This window comes from Diadema antillarum, unplaced genomic scaffold (assembly GCF_040938485.1).
Source record: "Diadema antillarum isolate AM-2024a unplaced genomic scaffold, OU_Dant_1.0 scf00000075, whole genome shotgun sequence".
Classification (NCBI taxonomy): domain Eukaryota; kingdom Metazoa; phylum Echinodermata; class Echinoidea; order Diadematoida; family Diadematidae; genus Diadema; species Diadema antillarum.
The window spans coordinates 232,925-253,932 of NW_027270964.1; the positions used below are offsets into that span (position 1 = coordinate 232,925).

At 39.3% G+C, this 21,008-nt stretch overlaps 1 protein-coding gene across 1 annotated transcript; it reads left to right on the plus strand.

The window, feature by feature from the left end:
- The first annotated feature begins 147 nt into the window (after positions 1-147).
- On the plus strand, positions 148-20,765 carry LOC139717386 (pumilio homolog 3-like). Its single transcript, XM_071628884.1, has 15 exons — positions 148-411; positions 2,028-2,151; positions 2,996-3,071; positions 3,699-3,792; positions 4,270-4,511; positions 5,533-5,636; positions 6,189-6,264; positions 7,369-7,467; positions 10,058-10,192; positions 11,190-11,332; positions 12,086-12,231; positions 13,771-13,862; positions 14,898-14,979; positions 15,826-15,931; positions 20,447-20,765. Exons 1-15 carry the CDS (start codon positions 153-155, stop codon positions 20,574-20,576), a joined length of 1,908 nt encoding a protein of 635 aa, XP_071484985.1. The 5' UTR covers positions 148-152; the 3' UTR covers positions 20,577-20,765.
- Positions 20,766-21,008: the final 243 nt, after the last annotated feature.

Below are 21,008 nucleotides of genomic sequence, written 5' to 3' on the forward strand. Positions count from 1 at the left end.
AATGCTCTACATTCCAGGTTGCCTTGCCTCAACAGCCATCGGTGTAGGACTTTGTCAACTTCATTAGTGAAATCTCTCTGTCTCACTTTCATCTCTCAGACACATACTTGTCAATCTCAAACATAGACAAGGTAAAAGAAGGAGGCACAAACATGGAGCAGACATCAGTGAAGAGAAAAGGGTCGAAAAGGGACAGCACAGGCCCCGAGCCCAAGAAGCATGCAGGAGGATTATCAGAAGGGGAGAAGAACTCGAAATCATCGAAGACGAAACAGAAGTTTGCAAAGGCAACCGCGGGCAAAGGAGGAAGAGACAGTACCAGATTCCAGAAACCTGCTCCTAAGAGGCAGGAACACAAGAACAAGTGGAAAGCAGGAGAGAAGAGGAAGAAAAACAAGGATGGCAACAGTGGTAAATCAAACGGCAATTATTCACAGGAAAAGTCTCCTTTTTTTGCAGACTTTCATATATAGTTGTAATTTATTAATGTAAATATCTCATTTTCAGTAGTTCAAAATGGTAAAGAATATGTTTTCACAGACTTTAATAGTCAATGAGTTCAATCTGTTATTAGTGCTTCATGGAACGTACTATCAGAGGAAAAGAAATCTTAGTTTTTTTTTTAATTTGAATTTTAATATTAAGACCTGGAATGTTGTACTTGGTATGCATTCAGTGATTTATTATCCATCAATGATGATGATGAAACAATGCAAACCAAACCAAAGACAGGCTTGATGACTCCAAGTTGAGGATATCAGTGGCGGATCCAGAGGGGGGCGCACTGGGCGTGCACCCCCTCTTTTTTTTTTTCCGTTAAAACAAAAGAAATAAAAAGCTAACAATGGGGGAGGGGGTGCATGTGCCCCCCTTTAATTTTGTAACGGCGCCTCCCCTTTACAGAATTCCTGGATCCACTCCTGGATTTTGACATCCATGCTTGACTTTCAGTTTATGAGTTACATACAATTTGTATCTCTTTCTGTGTAGGAGATAGGATTCTACATATTCTTTTAGCTGCCACAGGTTAGATGGCCAAATTCATATCTCATTTGCAATATTAGACTTCACTGCTTGACCCCTTTATCTTTCTTCAGTTTTTGCTCCATTGGTTGTGTTATGTGTGGGACTCCTGATTGCATTGTTTTTTAATTCTTATATAAACAGATGAAAAACTGGAATTTAATTCTTAATTAGCTCCAATATTTCTTTTGCATATATTCTTTGATAGTAACAAAGAAATTACAGTTGCTACATTCCAATATTTTTTTCTTGTTTATACACTGATGTTTTAAATGCCGTGAAATATACATCTGTGTTACCACATCAAAAATCTAGACATGCCTACCCAATATTTAAACAACCAAGAGAATTCCTAGGAGATGTATGTATTTTCACAAATGACACTATTCAGATCTGTTGCTTGATAGCCTTCTATCTATGACTTTTGTTGGAGGTAGTTGCAAACCTGTTTCTTTGCAAACCATGAACAGACAAGCACAGAAAAAGATACACCTTATACTGTACTCTGTAGATACAAAAAAGAAAGAAAAAAAGTCATGTCTATGCACTGTCCAGGCAGCCCTTATTTGTAACTGCACATTTAGGCATAGTTGTGCCCTTGTTCAAATGGATCTACCGAACATCACATCATTCATGCTCAAAAGTATAGTGTGTGATGAGCCTAAAGTCTACTGTAAAAGGGGAATATTTGTGTACATTTGAATTTCGTGAATTTTGCAAGAGCCAAGACTCACAAAATTAAAATGCGTGTGAAAGTTCTTGTCTACACAGGATGCATTGAATGCCAGTGATAATTTGCGAAAATTTCATGCTGCGAAAAAAAGGCTGTCAACTCACAAAAAAAAATTGTGAAAATGTCATGCCGCAAAAATATCTTGCTGTACAGTATTTAATGTGATTCAGAGATGACCTGTAACCTGGAGGGTGTGAGTTTTTCTGCAGTGTGATTATGTAATGCTTCTCTTCCACCTCCCTCCCCCCCCCCCCCCCCCCCCCCATTCCAGAAGGCACCAAGCGGCCCAAGATGGAGGAGATGAAGAAGAAGGAGAGGAGACAGGTCCGGCGACAAGTGAAGAACAATTTTGAGCTCGCCAAGAAGGCCAAAGCGAGCTGGGAAATAATCAGACAGTAAGTAGTGATGATAGTGTTTATAGCTGTGGTCACACTGGCAAGAGATCGCAAAGTCTTCGTGAAGTTTGCCCGTCCATCCACACTGGCAGCGAAGTTTGGGTCTGTCTGACAGCTAATGATTTGATGTAACAATGCACACACATGCATCCCAATGAGAGCGTGCTTCGGAGGCACTGCCCTCAAAGTTTTCATTGCTAGCGTTCATGCTGCCCAAACATCGAGAAGATTGTCGGTGGTTTGGGAAATTTCCCTAGTTTGAGTGGGAAGTTTTGCGAGAAGTTTTCAGAAAGTTTGCTGTCACACTGACTTTAAACTTCATAATTTTTTTTCCCAGTGTAACTTTGGCTTTTGACGGACACTTGCTTATGTGGATGTGATTGTTGTACATTTTTATCAGTATACTGTAATTTTGACCAATAGCAACACTCTACCTCAAGCAGTGTTATGAAGAACATTGCTTGAAAATAATGTAAAAGCTGTGTCATTCTGTAGATTTGAAAGTCAAGAAGTTTACTAAACCCCTTGGATATTTGTGTTCATTTGATTTCAAACAGGTGTTTTCATACAGTGCAACACACACTTCTGTTGTATGATATATGTGGTATAATTTTGATTGTAGGTTTTAATTTCTATATGTGTTAAATGAACAAAATTTGTATTTCTTTATTGTCTTTGGGTTGTCTTCAGAGAGTTCAAGATAAGTGAGTTTGATTTGATTCCTGTGAATTTATGGTAATTATGTGTGTGTGTGTGTGTGTATGTTGATTGAGATACTTGGCTTTAATAGTTTCAAGAGGAAACCATTATATGACACGTCAACAACTTTGTTTTGTTTGAACAGACACGACTGCAAAGCAGAGACAAGGAAAAAACACATCAGTGAGCTGTGTGAGCTGCTGAAAGGCAGGGTCATGGAAGTGAGTAACAACTTTGTTCTTGTAACCTTGGCTTAATTACTTGTAAACTCATTAACTGATGTGATGATTTAGTTTTGAAAGATTAAAATGCTCCCATAATGTCAATAGAATTATCCCGATATTGAAATTAGGTATAGTTACATGAAGATAATCTGCTTTGATTTATGTATATGTTCATAATTTTTGACTGAAGCATTTTCATACTTATGATGGTACTGTATTTAAAAGGAGCCAAGTTCAAAAGTGTTCATTTATGAACTTTTCTAGGGTGTGTTCCTAGTATACAGTAATATACTTAGCCTTGGGTGTACAGAAAATATGTGTCATGACAAAGTGAAATTTGTCCACAATAAGGTGTTCTTTTGCAGACACTTTCCGACGTCATTACAGGCAAAATTTATGACAAATATATTTCACAATTTAGTTGTAGCTACTTGATCTTTCTTGAATCTTTGTGTTTACCTTTCACAAACTTTGAATTCAGGCAAACAGCACAGTAGTATTTCAAGATGCTGCCTCAGATATGTGTGTAAACATGAAATTGGCTATAGTCAGCCAGTGGTGTATGATACTGTTTCTCCATGAGTCATGGTGCAAAATTTCTCTTTCTGCATTCTCTTGCATCAGCTGATGAAGGCACACGACTCTGTGAGGGTTATACAGTGCTGTGTGCAGTTTGGAACACCGGAACAGAGGACTCAAATCTTTGATGAGGTCAAAGGTCAGTCTCATCTTCTTTCTTTAAAAACATGTTTGATCTTATGAAGCTCATGGCTTTTCTTACACTTGTTTTTGATTAGATCACCACATGTAGTAAAGTGGACAGTGTGATATGTAACATTCAAATCCTTCTTTTCATATTTTTTGGGTCAAATTTTGTGATGTCGTGTGTGAATGTTGTATCAATGAAATGTGTGACTTCCCATGACATAATTTAATACAAATACAGCTTATTTTACAAATAAAATATGTGAAATATGTCTGATATATTTTCTTGTCTCTCCCCTTTTTTCTCAAAAAAGTGAAACTGTTGAAATCTTGAGTGAATGGCACTCTGGTGATTTCTTTTAATAAACATTTTTGCAGAAATATGGACTAGTCTTTTTGGATACCTAGACCAGTTTTTAACTCCCACTCCTCAACAGAGAATGCACAGATGTTCAATTGTTTCTATGCCATGATTTTCTCCTTCTCAAAGATGACATTGTTGAGCTGGCAAAGTCAAAGTACGCCAAGTTCTACGTGTTGAAGATGCTTCGCTATGGCACCCGGGAGCAGCGCGCCTTCATCATGCGCGCGTTCCACGGCAAGGTGTGTCAGCTGATTCGGCACAGCGAGGCGGCGGAAGTGGTGGAGGAGGCATACAACAACCACGCCAACGCCCAGGACCGGTCCGCCCTCATGGAGGAGTTCTACGGGGCCAGGTTCGCCGTCTTTAAGGTAATTTGATTTGATTTGATTCATCTATTTTCTGCATGGCATCATTTACAATTCTTGTTTTAGCAATATAATCAAACATAATATATACAAATATGATACTTAAAATAGCTAGTTTCTACAATTTCAACAATTTTCATTACACATACATCTGTGACATAATTATAGTATATGTGTTATGAATTACCATACAGAACTGTTGTCGATAAAAAGCTATATTGCCAATAAAAAGCTATAAGCTTGACCCTTTGGCAACCGATAATACAATATGGTAATGCAATGGCCTATCTAATGCAACAAATAACTCAAGGGAGATGGGTAGGACCAGGGCCTGTGGATAGTGCACAATTGTCTAGATGCACCTTGAGCACATTAGTCATGTTGAATTGGAGCATTATAAGTACCCTGTATTATTATCATTATTAGATGGTTCAATTCCACACAAGGATTAGTGCGTGTTTTTAAGTTTTATCCAGGTTCCTTTGATATATAGTTCCTGTGAATCAAAATCTGTCTAGAAAATCAGTTCTCAGAAGGACCCACTCACCACAAACTTTCATATGACCAGTATTTTCTGATCATCTAAACCCATCGTATGTTTTGAGTGCCGAATGACACAAAATCCCCCATAGCATTGTACACACTATATGAAGTCCCTTGTACAGAGAGGGTTAGGCACATGGTGAACTGCAAGTTTTAGGTGCCTGAGTCTCTTGCTTGGGAAATGTTTGAAGAATCTCAAAGTGCTTTCACACATCCCAACAAAGGATACGGTAGTCATGGAACAATAGTCTTTCCTGCAACACGTCATCACTTAGCAACAAATAGCACTCCCATTGCATTCTTCCTATGAAATTGTCATTGTTTACTTTAATATGGTATCTTTCCTGATTAGCTTTATGTCTTGAATAGTAACATAATGATCCGAGATGCACATCTATTGATTTAAATGCATTTAGAAAGATGTTTAATTCTCTTAAGATTATCATGTTTATATTTTGTATGTTTGCTGTCTTTGTTTCAGGCATCAGGCATTCACACCCTGGATGACATCCTAGAGAAAGACCCCACTATGAGACAGAGCATACTGGAACACATGCTGAAGATCCTCACACCCCTTCTTGACAAGTAAGGTTTAATGATCAACTCTCAAATTGAAATTTGAGATTTATTGGTGTATGAACCAGACCTTTGTTGTTATTTTCTAGAAATATTCTAAGGATATGCCTGCTCAGAGTTAGCTCATGGGCACGTTGGTACGAATGACCTTTCTTTTTTTCTCAGTCGGTTAGGGGTATTTTACTCATTTGCTGGACAACATAATGTACAAAAAAAGTTTTATGTAACAAATATTTGATTCAACAATTCTGTTCAAAAAAAGAAGAAAAAAGAATGAACAAGCGTAGACCAGATGACCAGAATGATCCATCATTACCTACATGCCTGTTGGTACGAATGACCTCTTTTCTGCACATGTGCAAAATGGAACTCAGAACTGGCTAATAGGGGATGCGGGTTATACATGGTAAATTGTGCTCACAAAAATAGTCTTTAGTCTGAGGCAAAGGAATCTGGAGGATTTGAGGTGATACATCATGTGATATCTATGTTTCCAGTTCATGCAAAGTCAATGTGTGCTGGAGATGTGACCTTATATTCTGTGTTTTGTCACATGTGCAGGGCTGTGATCAAGCACACCATGGTACACAAGGCCATCTACGACTTCCTGGTACATGCACCAGAAAAAATGCGAGGGGTGAGTTGGATGAACTTTGTCCTACTTCCAGGTCGCTGTAGCGCTAGACGCGTAAATGCTGTGATTGTATTCCATTGAGATATGCCCATGAACCCATTAAAGACTAGTCCCGAGTATACAATATACTCGGGCAGGTGTCCATAGGATACACCTGTATGTGTATTATACCAAAATCATCTTGTCCTTAAAAGACTAACAGGTTAGTTGCAAGAGAAGTTACTGAAACTATTGTAAAGCCCTTCATCTTTCTTTTTTGTATTTATTTTTTGTTTATGTGATTTTTACAAGGGCAGTAAGGGTTCAGTGGATGAGACCTAAGACTACTAAATATTAGGTTCCTGGTTCATGTTTACTGGCAGAAGTAGTTGCACCCTCAGGTTTGTCACTTAAATATTCATTGTCCCATCAATGCTTCAGAGGGGACTGCAAGTCGTCGGTCCAGAGGTAGAATACACAACACCCAGACAAAACATGAAAATTGAATCCCAGCACACTTTGTGGTGTAAACATTACCTCCATGTCTACTCTGCCTCATCTTTACGAACATTTTAATTTTTGATACTAAGTAGCTTCATGAAATAACAATGACTATTAAAGAGAATCACTGCATTACTGTAAAAACCTTCAAAATAGTGAATTGAATGGACAACATCGCAAAGTATTTCTGAATGGTTCTGTAGATCATTTAAATCTGGCCAAGAAAGCGCTCCACTTTAAATGATGAGTACCTTCATGAAATGACAGTAAAAAGAATAATTGAATAACTTTAACAACTTGTAAATATGAAAATAACAAAGTGAAAGGACAATAATGCAAAACTGTTCTTGATGGTTCTTTAGACCATTTATAACCATCCTTAGAAATGAACGCACACTCTCACACTGAATTTAAGGATGTTAACCTCAGTTGGTATCGCATCTGCCTCCCAGTCCAAACAACGCAGGTTCGAGTCTCGAGTCTGGCTGAGCAATGTTGTGTGTACCATCTTGTCTAGTAAGAGGCTAACGCTCTGTCCCTCCGTATCAACCGGACACATTGTGCCATATGAGGAAGAATAAGCAAACAGTGAATTTTTGTTCGCCACATTTTTTTCTTTTTTGGCAGGAACTGATAGAGTCATTAAGGGAGGTGGTGGTACAGATCCTTCACACTCTGGACGGAGCTCGGGCCGCCATGTACTGCCTCTGGTTTGGAACTGCCAAGGTAAGAATACTTACGTTCTCATTTTATTTTTCAGTCCTATTTTCATGGAGCCATTGTAGAGTACTCATAGCTTTTGTATTTGCCCTCATGCTTATTACTCCACTTTTCGTGCGCCAATAAAAAAAAATGAATGGAAATGTAATGATAATAATAATTTGAAAGTATATGGGCAGTGATACAAGAAAAGGGCCCTTAGGGCATGGAATACCGAAAATGAGTTTTGCGGCCATATTGTAGAATGAACTCTGACGTATTTAGATATATGCAAACTGCTTTCTGAAATTCCACTCCCAAATGCCTCAACTATTGCTTTTAAAAAAGCATGTTTTGCCCAAATACTGCCACTATGCACCCTATGCATTCGCATGTAGCTAGATTGTTGATCTTTGTTTATGCGTATTGGTTTGTCAAACTTGTCAAAACGCTGTTTTATGGCCTTTGTGCATGAAAGCTCTTAGGGCCCTTTTCTCGCGTCACGGCTCATATATATTATAAGTACAAGTGAAGCAGACCAAACATCAGCAGGCTTGGCTGCATTTAAAACTTTGTTTCCAGGAAAAACGTGATTTTAAAACATGGTTTGACAGAGGGGGATTTTAAAGAGTTTCTCCTGAGGATGTTTCCGGCCCGGGCAAAATTCTTGTGTCTCGCTGAGCAACATTATGTGAAATCATACCGTCTCCTCTAGTAAGAGGCAAGACACTCTGCCCCTCACTATCAACCAGATTTGGACTGTGCTATTGCACATCTCGAGCACAGCGTGTCTCTTTGCAATTTATACTCACATTGGTCAAACAGGGCGCGTACAACGGTGATATTATTGAAACTGTGTTTGAGATCATGACTGGGTTTATGAGACTTTCAAATCCTTGTTTTCTAGTGAAACATGTTTTTGAATCGCACCTCCACTGTGCATATCAAAACCATGTCTCAAAATAGTGGTTGTAATCTTGACTACCGTTTATAGCAAAATTTAAATCACGAAACCTGGTTTCAAAACCAGGTTTAAGGCCAGAAAAGTTTGCTACAAATGCAGCCATACACTGTAGCTGAAGTATTCTTTACAAGACAATTACAGCTGTGATATTTTTTTTTTTTTTTTTTTTTTTGGGGGGGGGGGTCATTTGTATCAAGTGAGGCAAGTTTGTTGATCCTGCAACAATTTTCTGAGCCAGAGTTATGCCTATCTATAGTATCAACTACTGTATATGCCATATATTCGGTGAATCTAATTTTTCACTACTCGGTACTTCCCGTCAATTTCGCAAATGTTTGAATTTGCGATTGTGGAGTACAGTACTGAATGTAGAAATGTATGCATGCACATCACATTCATGTTGGGATGAGAGTTGATATTTTTTTTTATGCCTCCGCCAACGAAGTGGCCGGAGGCATTGTGTTTTCGGGTCGTCCGTCCGTACGTCTGTACGTCCGTCCCGTTTTGTTTTTGTCGATATCTCAAGAACCGTGGGGTGGTTTTGCATCAAACTTGGTATGAGGGTATATCCTGGGGGATAATACTTTCTTTGGATTTTAGGGTCACGGGGTCAAAGGTCAAAGGTCACATGTTATTTTGTGAAAAAAAGGTTGAAATTTCATGTTTTTCTCCATATCTTGCAAATGGTTCTAGGTATCTTCATGGAACTTAGTATATATGCATGTACCGATGGGCAGTGATTATCTAGGGAAGTTGGGGGTCATGGGTCAAAGGTCAGGGGGTCAAAGGTCAAGGTCAACTCCTCAAAATATCACTACTTTCCTTATATTTATGCAACGCCTGAAGGATTTTTTTAAAACTTGATGTATGTATGTATAACCCAATATATATTCTGTGGGAAGTTTCTTGCCAAAAGGTCAAAGGTCAAAGGTCAAGTGAAAGTGCTAAATTGCACTTCTTCCTCCATATCTCAAAAGTAACTCAAGGTATTATCATGAAACTTACATGTTTATGCATGTTCTACCTAACAGTGATTCTCTTTGGAACTGTGAGGTCAAAAGTCAAAGGCCAGGTTTAGATAATACTATTTTACCATTTGATACTGAAATTATACTTTTTCTCAATACCTTGAAAATTACTCGATGCATAAACTTATGAAAGGGTCAAAAGTCAAGTAAAAATCATCAGTTCCCCCAAATACCTGCACACTGACGTTTTAATCGTTCATCCAATTGAACCTAGTTCTAGGAAAGTGAACATTCAGCACATTTGTGGCAAACCTGTCATTTTAATATTTTGCCAATTGTGTGAAACTGTCATCACACATTGTCAAGACATTGTACTGTAGACCTATTAGGAGAACCATGCATTATGGCAGAGGCATACACCAGTCGCCGTAGCGACATTTCTAGTTTGTTTTTAAATTGCCAAACAGCACCCGACTCGCAAAATTCCTGAAAGTAAAAACCTCTTGAAATATTCGGCTTATACAGTAATTGCGGACAGTCGGCGTATATTGCATGCTTGGCAAAGTTGTGTTATTTAGCAGTGGGAGGTGAAACATGCTTCTAGCTTTCATAATTTCCCTTCATTGTAACACTTAATCTAAAATACCAAATGTTGAACTTTGCGACTTCCTCTCCTTTACATCAGGACCGGAAGATCATCATCAAGTCCTTCAAGACGTACGTGACGAAGATCGCCAAGGAGGAGTTTGGGCACAGGGTCCTCCTGGCCCTCTTTGACTCCGTGGATGACACCAAGATTGTGGGCAAAGTCATTATTGAAGTGAGTATGGGGCCTCGAGCTTTCCAGTTCAATTATGATATATCAGGGGCCCCGTTTTATCAGAAGGTAAAATCAATTTTAAATTTCCTTACCACACAGGCTGCCATAGACTTACAGTTGAAATCAACTATATAATCAATTTTAACTCTTCATAAAAGCCCGCGAAGAAAGATCGGTTTGAGAAAATGATTCGAAGTGGCCATCGAGAGCACGCGGGCTGACGAGAGCTACGCAGTCAATCACAGACCTCCCAACCATTCTGAATTTGGAGGAAAGAATCTAAATTTTGACCATTCCAAGCTCTTGTTTCAATAAGAGTTTCTTATTTTTTGTGATGATGTTACTATGCAATCCTGTGGGAACTGCTCTTTCTTCCCTACTTTTTGAGCCAAATCATCCCTATTTTTTAGTTAGAAAGGCTGGGAGGTCTCTGATATCAGTAGCGGAAAGTAGCGGAAAGACATGTAAACAAGGGCAAATCATGACGCAAGGGGGGGGGGGGGGCGAGGGAGGAGAATAATAATTTGTCTCACGAAGAAATCGTAGGCAAGACATGTGACATTTTGCTCACAACTGCCGAGCTTCATCAAGCACAATGAGACACCAACACAAAGGATGCCCATCCACCACCACCAACAGTGTGGCAATACATGTACATCTCAAACGAGATCCCACCTGTGATGTCCATGCAGGAAGCGCTTCACCGGACTGTCAACCAGCGAGCTCAGTATGGCGCCCTGCCGGGGCCCGTCCTGGAAAAGATGGCATGCTGCCAACTAGGTTTGCATACACTTTATAACTTACACGCATGCACCACCGTGTCTCATTGTACCCAATGAAGCCCAGCCGTACTGAGCGAAATGTCGTAGATTTTACCTACGATTTCTTCACAAGACAAATGATTATCCTTACCCCTAGCATCATAGAATTCACTACTATGATCAACATCTTCACAAAGGCTAATCAGTTCATCATGACCCATCCCCCTTTTTTTCAGGAGCTGATGAAGTCTGCCTACGAGGTGGCTACAGACCAGTACGGCCGCAAGGTTCTACTCTACCTGCTCGTCCCGAGAGATCCGTCTCACTTTCATCCGGACATCGTCAAACAGCTGCAGAAAGGCGATGACAACCCAGTTAGGTAGGAGTGGAGCTTATATTGCATAATATATTCCTGAAATGGGGGGATCTGTTGCATGATTGATGTTCATTTAGACACATAGGGGTGGGAATTCATTTTGATATTCAATTAAGAATCAATTCTAAGATTTAGTAAGACTCCATGTCCTTTGGCATAGCTTACTTCCCAGTCCAAATGACCAGAGTTCGATTCCAAAGTCCAACTGAGCAATGTTGTGTGTAATCGTGCCGTGTCCTCTAGTAAGAGGCAAAACACACTATCCCTCTGATAGGACATACAGTTGAGGTCCCATGTGTATGTTAGTTACAACTTATGCGCATAAAAGATCTTACTTCGTTAATTCATCACAAAGAGCAGGATGCTAACCCACTGAAGTGGTCTGCTTACTTACCCACAAAAAAAGGGAAAATGATGCCAACCCCTCTTAGTTTGCTCCAAGTGACTAGCTATGATCAGCAAATGGTATCAACCAGGCACATTGTGCCATACGAAGAAGAAGAAGAAGATAGACAGAATGGCCAAATATTTAAACACTTCTTTCAATGGATGAGCTGTGTTTGCATGTAAAACGTCACCAATAGTACATCAGCAAGTTAAGACTCTGTGTACTTTAAGTGTTACTTCCATATTCGTAATGTAATACCAACCACATGCGAGAAAATATGACAACCTAACGTCAGCAATTTGTGATGGTATGCAGCCGTCGGTCATGAAGGAAATGCAAACTGCCCTCTTGTGTTCGTATCATTGTAGTAAGAAGGACAGGACGTTACGGAGGAAGGAACTCCTTGAGACGGCCTCCCCAGCCCTCCTCAAGCTGCTGCTGACCCACACCAAGGAGATGGCGTACAGCAAGTCCAACAGTCAGCTGGCTTTGGCTATCCTGGAACATGCACAAGGTAATACAGTGACATACGACCTTCATGTACCAAAGCCAGGCTTTAACCCCCTGGCCACCCGCAGGTGGCAATACCCAGAAAAAGAAATGCACAACTCATCAAGTTTTCCTTTGTGATCAGTTAAGCATTTTGTTTGATTAAGTTTCCACAACAAAGACATAATGAAGCAACAAGTATTGTGAGGACTGGAGAAAGCACCCAGAAATGCAAAATCTATTTATATTTGTTAGGTCCAGCTTTATTCACACTGCGAGGAATTGACCTCTTCAACTACTGATTGGGAAGAGGACATTTTTGTCTCCAGCTCGATATGGTTGATTTCTTTGTATATATGATTTTGATAGGATCCTTTGATTATTTCAGTTTTAGGGGGTTGTTCATTTGTTGTCCCTCTTCATGTTGCCACAATTTTCTAGAGTTATGATGATTTTACTGATGATGTGCATTAACTCATTGTCATTATCAGTGTTATTGTGATGATGATGATGATGATGATGATGATGATGATGATGATGATGATGATGATGATGATAACGATGATGATGATAATGATGATGATGGTGGTCATAATTGGTAGTGATGTTGATAATTTTGATGATGATGATGATGATGATAATGATGATGATAGTGATGACAGTGACGATGATAGTGCCGAAAAGCAAATTTTACCCCCGTTTCTTATGGGCAATAACAATTTTCATCCCACAAATCACCATAATTATCAATTCATAGCAGGGGGAATTCACTTGATAAAAAACAACAGCAAAGGTACAAGAAATTGTTTCCTCGTAAATGAGTATCTGAATATAAGAACGACCCAAGTCCATGGAAGACCATTTCGAGTAAACTTAAAAAAACTTCATATCTTTTTTATTTGTCCAATAATATTCCTTTTAACTGTGACGGGAAGGCAACATTGTATATACAAATTAGAACATATATTATTATGACAGTTAACATTTATATTAATTGTGGAGAGGCCATTTTGTGTGATGGACTTGGGTCGTTCTTTGATTCGTATACATGATATTCTGCTATAGAGATGAGAGAAGGATGAGAGAGGGCGCTATAATATGAATGCAAGAATGACCCAAGTCCTTCATTCTTACATTAATATAATATTTAACTCATTCATTTCTGGCACTTTCGGGGTTAATTAGGATTTATCATTTATACACAAGATGAGTCCATGCATAAGCTACAATTTCCCATGTCAAACTGAATTTGGCCAAAAATTGGACTTGGGTAGTTCTTATATTCACGTCTTCAAATGTTTTCCATGAAGCCATATGTGCAAAGAAGCACCTTTAATCCATGCTTTTGGAAGGCACTTGAAAATTTTCTTCACAACCTGCAATCAACGAGTTGCATTCACATTGTTCATACTTTCAAAAAGGAATAATAAAGGCTAGGAGGAAAAAAATGTGTGTGGTTATGGCAGGTTTCTGCCAAGGCAGCTCAGATTACTACAAAGGTACAAAGGCACCATAACTTATTACACAAACTGTATAAAGGCACCTTTTATCTTCCTTCTGAAAGGTGACAAGAGTTCATCCTTTGCCATGTTTGCGACGCTAGCTGCAGAGGATCTCGTACCCATCCTGGTCAATGACCCCAGCAGGATGGACGAGGTGAGTGCACAATTGACCTTTGACCTTCCACATCTCCATATTATCATACTGCCCTGCATACTGTTGTGCCAGAATGCCATGGTCAGACTTACTAGAGTTATTACACTGTCATTTCTTCTCTGATTTCGTTTTGAGGTGCAATTTCTTGGAATGTGATATAAGGAAGAGCGTATACTGTATACGCCATATATTTCGTTAGTCTAAATTTTCGCGAATCAGGACTTCCCGACAATTTTGTGAGTGGTTAAATTCGCCATCGTGGAGTCCTGGACTGAACAGAGAAATGTGTACGCATACGTCACGTTCATATCGGCATCAGAGTCAATATTTTCGCATGTTTTTAATTTCGCGAATAGCAGCTGACTCGCGAAATTCGCGAAAATAAAAACCTCGCGAAATATTCGGCGTATACAATATTTTGTCAACCCAGTGCATCTTTTTTGTGCTTTGAAGGACCAACAGTGTTGAAGTACATCTGTTCCAGGCTGAAGAAGGATAAGCAATCTTCAGTTTTGTTTGTTTTTTCATTTTAATTCTGGAGAAGTTGTATGAGATGAAATGATTTGTGTTTATTCTAATTTGTTAGGTATCATGTGCTGAATGTAGTGAACAAAAAACCCCAAACAAATAAATTTCTGATAATAACAATGACCATGTGTGGATATGTGAGGCACAAGGATAGCAGTATATACCCATTTGACCTTGTGTGAACCTGTTAGTTGGAGATGGAATTTCCAATTAAGAATGGAATTTGTTCTTTATACATATTTTGTCATATTTTGTACATTATGTTCTGATTTTATCCTGTGTGTTTTAGTGTGTTTTTATTTTTGGTTAATATACATATCGGCATTGCCTCTTTAAGGCATGTTGTCATACAGGCGTTAGTCTCTATGGCAGATGCTAGCCTCGTCATGTGTTTAGAGTGTAAAAGATTTGTTGAAGAGATGATGATGTCTCACTGCGAATCTGTCTGATTTTTTTGGTGTACACTGATGTAATAATGTCTGTCCTTCCATTTGCTCACGTTGACAGATGCACCTTGTGGAGCATCCCTCGGGCCATTTCCTGGTGAGGAGGTTGCTCACCTTTGAGAAGTCGCAGAGAGAGAAAGAAGGTATATTGGCCAGACATCACTGCCAGTGCACGTTTATTGCATTTGCATGTAAAATTAAAAAAATACTGAATAGATAGATAGATAGACTTAGTCCCGCAGTTGACTGCCAGGGACAAAGATTGTATATAATATTCCCAGGTCTTGTATATTCATGCACAGTTTATGTTGTCCGAGGATTTTCAATTCTTGCAGACTTTTACTGATCCGGAGACGTGTGTAAAATACTGTGGTGATGACTTTTCTGTTGTGCACATTTGTAAAAGTTTCTTCACTCTTATCTATTCCTATGTTTTGTTTGAAATCAAAAGTCTTTCATCAAGCTGATATGATTTATGCCACACTTTATTATCTCTGCATGTATTACTGTGTCAGTAAATGAATGTTTTTGTGAGAAATGAGACAATATGAATTCATAAATGTGGAAAAGGAATGAACTTCAAAATTACAAAGGTTTTCAGTGTGCACCTTTTTTCCATTTTCGGACTGATGAACTATTTTTTTTTTCATTTTTGTACTACCGAACCTTCTACAGTTCTGAATATGTGTAACAAACCTTATTTCGTTTTCAGATTAATGAACCATAGAAATAGTGTACATTATTTCATTTTTGGATTACCAAATCCCTAAAAAAAAGAAGAAGCTTGATTGCAAATTTTAGACTAATTGCCTTAGGCATAATGGCGCAAAAGGCTGGATTTTAAAAAAAAAGCTGTTTCTTTTTCAGACCAATGAACATCTGGGTACACAGAATTTGTGTGTTTCTGAAGAACAAACCTTCTGAGTAATGAATGTCGCCGGTATATACATTGTATTCACCCTCCTTCTTGTTGCTGTTGTGTGCATTAGGTGTGGAACTGAAATCAACGCTCTCCGACTGCCTGCTGGAGGAACTCTCAGACGAAAACATCAGATCCTGGGCCAGGGTCAACAGAGGGGCATTTGTGCTGGCAAGGTATTGTATGTCTTCTTTATTACTCAGCACAGTGCAAAGTTGGGTAAAGAGTGGGCACTGTGGCATGGCGGATTAGACTCCCGACTCCCAAGTCGGAGGACCCGAGTTCCATTCCCGCCCAGTGCTTACATCCTTGGACAAGATGTTTTATTTACAATGTCTCCCTTGACCCAGGTGTATAAATGGATACCTGGCAATGCTAGGGTGATAGTAATGGCAGGGCCCTCTAGTAGAGCAGTGGTGACACTGAAGAGGCTACCCTGGATAAAGAAGACATTATTATTATTATTATTATTATTATTATTATTATTATATATTTTTTTATCATTATCATTATTAGTATTATCATTATTATTGTTATTATTATTATTATTATCATCATTATCATTATCATTATCATTATTATTATTATTATTATTATTATCATCATTATCATTAACATTATTATTATTATTATTATTATTATCATCATTATCATTATTATTATTATTATTATTATTATTATTATTATTATTATTATTATTATTATTATTATTATTATTGTCAACGCCGAACGAGTTCGAGCAGGGGACTATGAAACGGGCTCCGTACGTGTGTGTGTCCGTGTGTCCGTCCGTCTGTGCGTCCGTGTGTGATCAAAATGTTCAATTTGCTACTTCTCTGTCATTTGTGAGCCAATTTTGATTCTGTTTGCTTTATATGATAGCACTACATGGGAGCTTTGAAACTTCTACTCAAAATTTCAGTTGTGACCTTTGACCTTGACCTTTGACCTATATTGTACATTTTGTTTCAAAATGCTACTCCTTCGCCATTTCTAACCCGATTTTGATTCCGTTTGCTTTATGTGATGGCACTAGGTGTGGGCTTCAAAACTTCTACACAGAATTTTGACCTTTGACTTCTTTGACCTTTGACCTTGATTTTTGACCTGTATTGTACATTTTGCTACAAAATGCTACTCCTTCGCCATTTCTAACCCGATTTCACTTCCGTTTGCTTTATGTGATGGCACTAGGTGAGGGCTTCAAAACTTCTACACAGAATTTTGACCTTTGACTTCTTTGACCTTTGACCTTGATTTTTGACCTATATTGTACATTGGCTACAAAATGCTACTCCTTCGCCATTTCTAACCTGATTTCGATTCCGTTTGCTTTATATGATGGCACTAGGTGAGGGCTTCAAAACTTCTACACAGAATTTTGACCTTTGACTTCTTTGACCTTTGACCTTGATTTTTTACCTATATTGTACATTTTGCCACTAAATGCTACTTCCGGCGGGGACATATGTTACGCACCGCGTAATTTCTACTTTTCCTTGTTATTATTATTATCAAGGAGGAGGGGGGAGGGAGAAGGGGGGTTGTTTCAGGTACCTTTCTACACAACTGTGCTATTTTCAGAGGTTATGGTGAGACTCACAAAAGGCATGTTTGACTCGAGGGCCTTCAGATTCGGTAGGTAGGAATGTACAATGGAACATTTGCAACAGAGTTTCAATTCTGGGTGCCTGCAGTCTTTTGTTTGGCATTGTGTCTCCTTTTGCATGAAGAGAGATACCTCCACAAGAAATCATCAAAAATTCCTTGATTACTTCAATCTATCTAATCATGATAGGTACCTGTTATTTGATAATCTGAATGAAACCTGTTCGTTTTTTTTTTGTTTTGTTGTCGAGCTCACCAGAGGTGTGGGGAGACTAAGGGATCGCCAGCGGCGTCTGTCCGTCCGTCGTCCGCTGTCCGTCTGTCGTCCGTCCGCCGTCCGTCTGTAACGCTACAAAAACTTTAATAACTCTCTACTGAGGACTTCAATTTCAATCAAACTTGGAGGGAAGAGTGGTTATACAAAGTTACACATTTTACCAAACATGAAGGTCACCTCAAGGTCAAAGGTCACAGGCAGGGGTCAATGAACTTTCGGGCCCATTGTTAAGTTTTTACAGCGTGTTTCGATTATGGCTCATAACTTTTGATGTATATGTCTGTTTGTAACCAAACTTGGATGGTAGATGTCCCTTGGGGAGTTGAAGGTCACCACAAGGTCAAAGGTCACAGTCAGGGGTCAACGAACTTTTTGGGTCCAATGTTAAGTTTTTACGGCGCGTTTCGATTATGGCTCATAACTTTTGATCCCTATGTCTGTTTGTGACCAAACTTGGATGGTAGATGTCTCTTGGGGAGTTGAAGTTCATCACAAGGTCAAAAGTCATAGGCGGGGTCAATGAACTTCCGGGAGTTAGAAAAACATTAATTTCTTCTACGCGAATGGGCAAGACACATTTTGGCACTTGCCTTGTTTTGTTTTATTTTGTTTTTGTAAACCAATGTGTATTGTGAATGAGAACAATGCTGTAGGAGCTCCATTTTACTTACGCAGTATATCAGACTGGTCAACAGTATGGTGCCCTCCTAGTTTTTAAACGATATCACTCTTACACACAGGTATTGCAGAAAGCTCATTTCAATGCAATATTGGTGCCTACCATTTAACAACAAATTGGCTGGTGATGCAGCTTTCTCCAAAACTATGAAACAGGCTCCCTCCCCTTCTGAAGTCTCACCAATAGTTGAAACAATCAAACTTAGAGTTTCAAGGCACGGCTATTCTAAAACCCCATGTACTCATTGAACTTGCACTGTCACTGCCTTTCAGTTTGTACAAATGTTGACTCTAATGCTACATAGGTAACACCCAGGGATAACATCTCTAATCACTGTGTATCCAGTGTAAAAAGACAGTAGATTAATACCACCAACCATTACCATTGCCATTATTAGTACCGTAAAAATTTCTTGCAAAGGTAATGAGTTACCACCCCCTTTTATTTTCAAGTACTCTAATAATGTATCAGATCTTAACCTTTAAAGCTGCTTTTGTGTCTAATGGCTGAAGAGCAAATACCAGATTTATAAGTGCTCGTAAATAAGTGAGTGGGATGGGGGACAAATATTTGTGAACATTGTGTACTTTGATTTATGTGGTTCCAAACCCTTTTCATTTTTGTATCATTCATGTGCTCGAACAATGTGCAAGCCATGAAGTGTAGGAAAAGCACGTTGTCATTGAGTCAGTGAGAGATCGAGCGTTTAAGGGCATATGCGGGATTGAATTGAAAACAACAATTATTTGTCTGGAGAATCAAGAAATACATGCTTGAGCGAACATGAATGCAGAGACATGGTATCTTGTCTCACACAAAGGACTGCAATTTACAGGGGAACACTGATCGGGTGAAGCGATTGCAGACAATGCACTTATCCACCCATCACCCATCCATGACACAAACAAATAGACAGACAAACAAAGATCCCCCCCCCCTCCAACAGAGGGAATAAGTTTGGTGTTTCCCCTTTTTATTGTCCCCGCCGAACGAGTTCGAGCAGGGGACTATGAAACGGGCTCCGTACGTGTGTGTGTCCGTGTGTCCGTCCGTCCGTCCGTCCGTGTGTCCGTCCGTCCGTGTGTCCGTGTGTGCGTCCGTGTGTGATCAAAATCTTCAATTTGCTACTTCTCTGTCATTTATGAGCCGATTTTGATTCTGTTTGCTTTATATGATAGCACTACATGGGAGCTTTGAAACTTCTACACAGAATTTCAGTCGTGACCTTTGACCTTGACCTTTGACCTATATTGTACATTTTGCTACAAAATGCTACTCCTTCGCCATTTCTATCCCGATTTCGATTCCGTTTGCTTTATGTGATGGCACTAGGTGAGGGCTTCAAAACTTCTACACAGAATTTTGACCTTTGACTTCTTTGACCTTTGACCTTGATTTTTTGACCTATATTGTACATTTTGCTACAAAATGCTACTCCTTCGCCATTTCTAACCCGATTTCGATTCCGTTTGCTTTATGTGATGGCACTAGGTGAGGGCTTCAAAACTTCTACACAGAATTTTGACCTTTGACTTCTTTGACCTTTGACCTTGATTTTTGACCTATATTGTACATTTTGCTACGAAATGCTACTCCTTCGCCATTTTTAACCCGATTTCGATTCCGTTTGCTTTATATGATGGCACTAGTTGAGGGCTTCAAAACTTGTACACAGAATTTTGACCTTTGACTTCTTTGACCTTTGACCTTGATTTTTGACCTATATTGTGCATTTTGCTACAGAATGCTACTCCTTCGCCATTTCTAACCCGATTTCGATTCCGTTTGCTTTATGTGATAGCACTAGGTGAGGGCTTCAAAACTTCTACACAGAATTTTGACCTTTGACTTCTTTGACCTTTGACCTTGATTTTTGACCTATATTGTACATTGGCTACAAAATGCTACTCCTTCGCCATTTCTAACCCAATTTCGATTCCATTTGCTTTATGTGATGGCACTAGGTGAGGGCTTCAAAACTTCTACACAGAATTTTGACCTTTGACTTCTTTGACCTTTGACCTTGATTTTTTACCTATATTGCACATTTTGTTACAAAATGCTACTTCCGGCGGGGACATATGTTACGCACCGCGTAATTTCTACTTTTCCTTGTCTCTCCTCAAGCCTGGCGGATTGCGGCAACAAGGACGCCACCGAGAGGATACGCACCGTCATGCAGGAGTGGGGGAAGGGCTTCGCCAAGCTGTCGTCGAAAGGCGTGGAGGTCTTGAAAGAGAAGCTTCAGATGGACTGATGGCGTTGACCTCGGATGAACTTTGGAAACCTGCAGCGTGGACTCGAATTGTGGAGATGAAAAGAGATAGTGAAGGACTGTTGAGATGATCCTCCTCCGCAAGATATTAACAGAGTGGAGAATATGATGTTAGAAAGGCGAAAGGAGAAACTGAGCATAAGTAAAGGGGAAGGAAGATACAAGTGAGGAAATGAGTTGGAATGATGTTAACCCATTGAGGATGGATTGATTTTGCCATAACATGCATTTTCCATAGATACCTGTCCGAGTACACTGGGGAGTAGTCTTCAATGGGTTAATTATTCAAAGAGGATTGATGGGATTTGATTAATGAAATACAGTAAACTCTCAGTGTGCTGTGATGTAAATGCCCCTGTGTACTGCACACACTATTCTGGTACTGCTATGCATGAGCGCTCTTGGAAGACATTC

What these genes read in the sequence shown, in the direction of transcription:
- LOC139717386 (XM_071628884.1), top strand. Translation starts at nt 153, where the DNA reads ATGGAGCAGACATCAGTGAAGAGAAAAGGGTCGAAAAGGGACAGCACA. An exon ending in TGAAAGGCAGGGTCATGGAA is followed by an intron (nt 3,072 to 3,698) that starts GTGAGTAACAAC and finishes CTCTTGCATCAG; the next exon opens with CTGATGAAGGCACACGACTC. An exon ending in TGGGCAAAGTCATTATTGAA is followed by an intron (nt 10,193 to 11,189) that starts GTGAGTATGGGG and finishes CCTTTTTTTCAG; the next exon opens with GAGCTGATGAAGTCTGCCTA.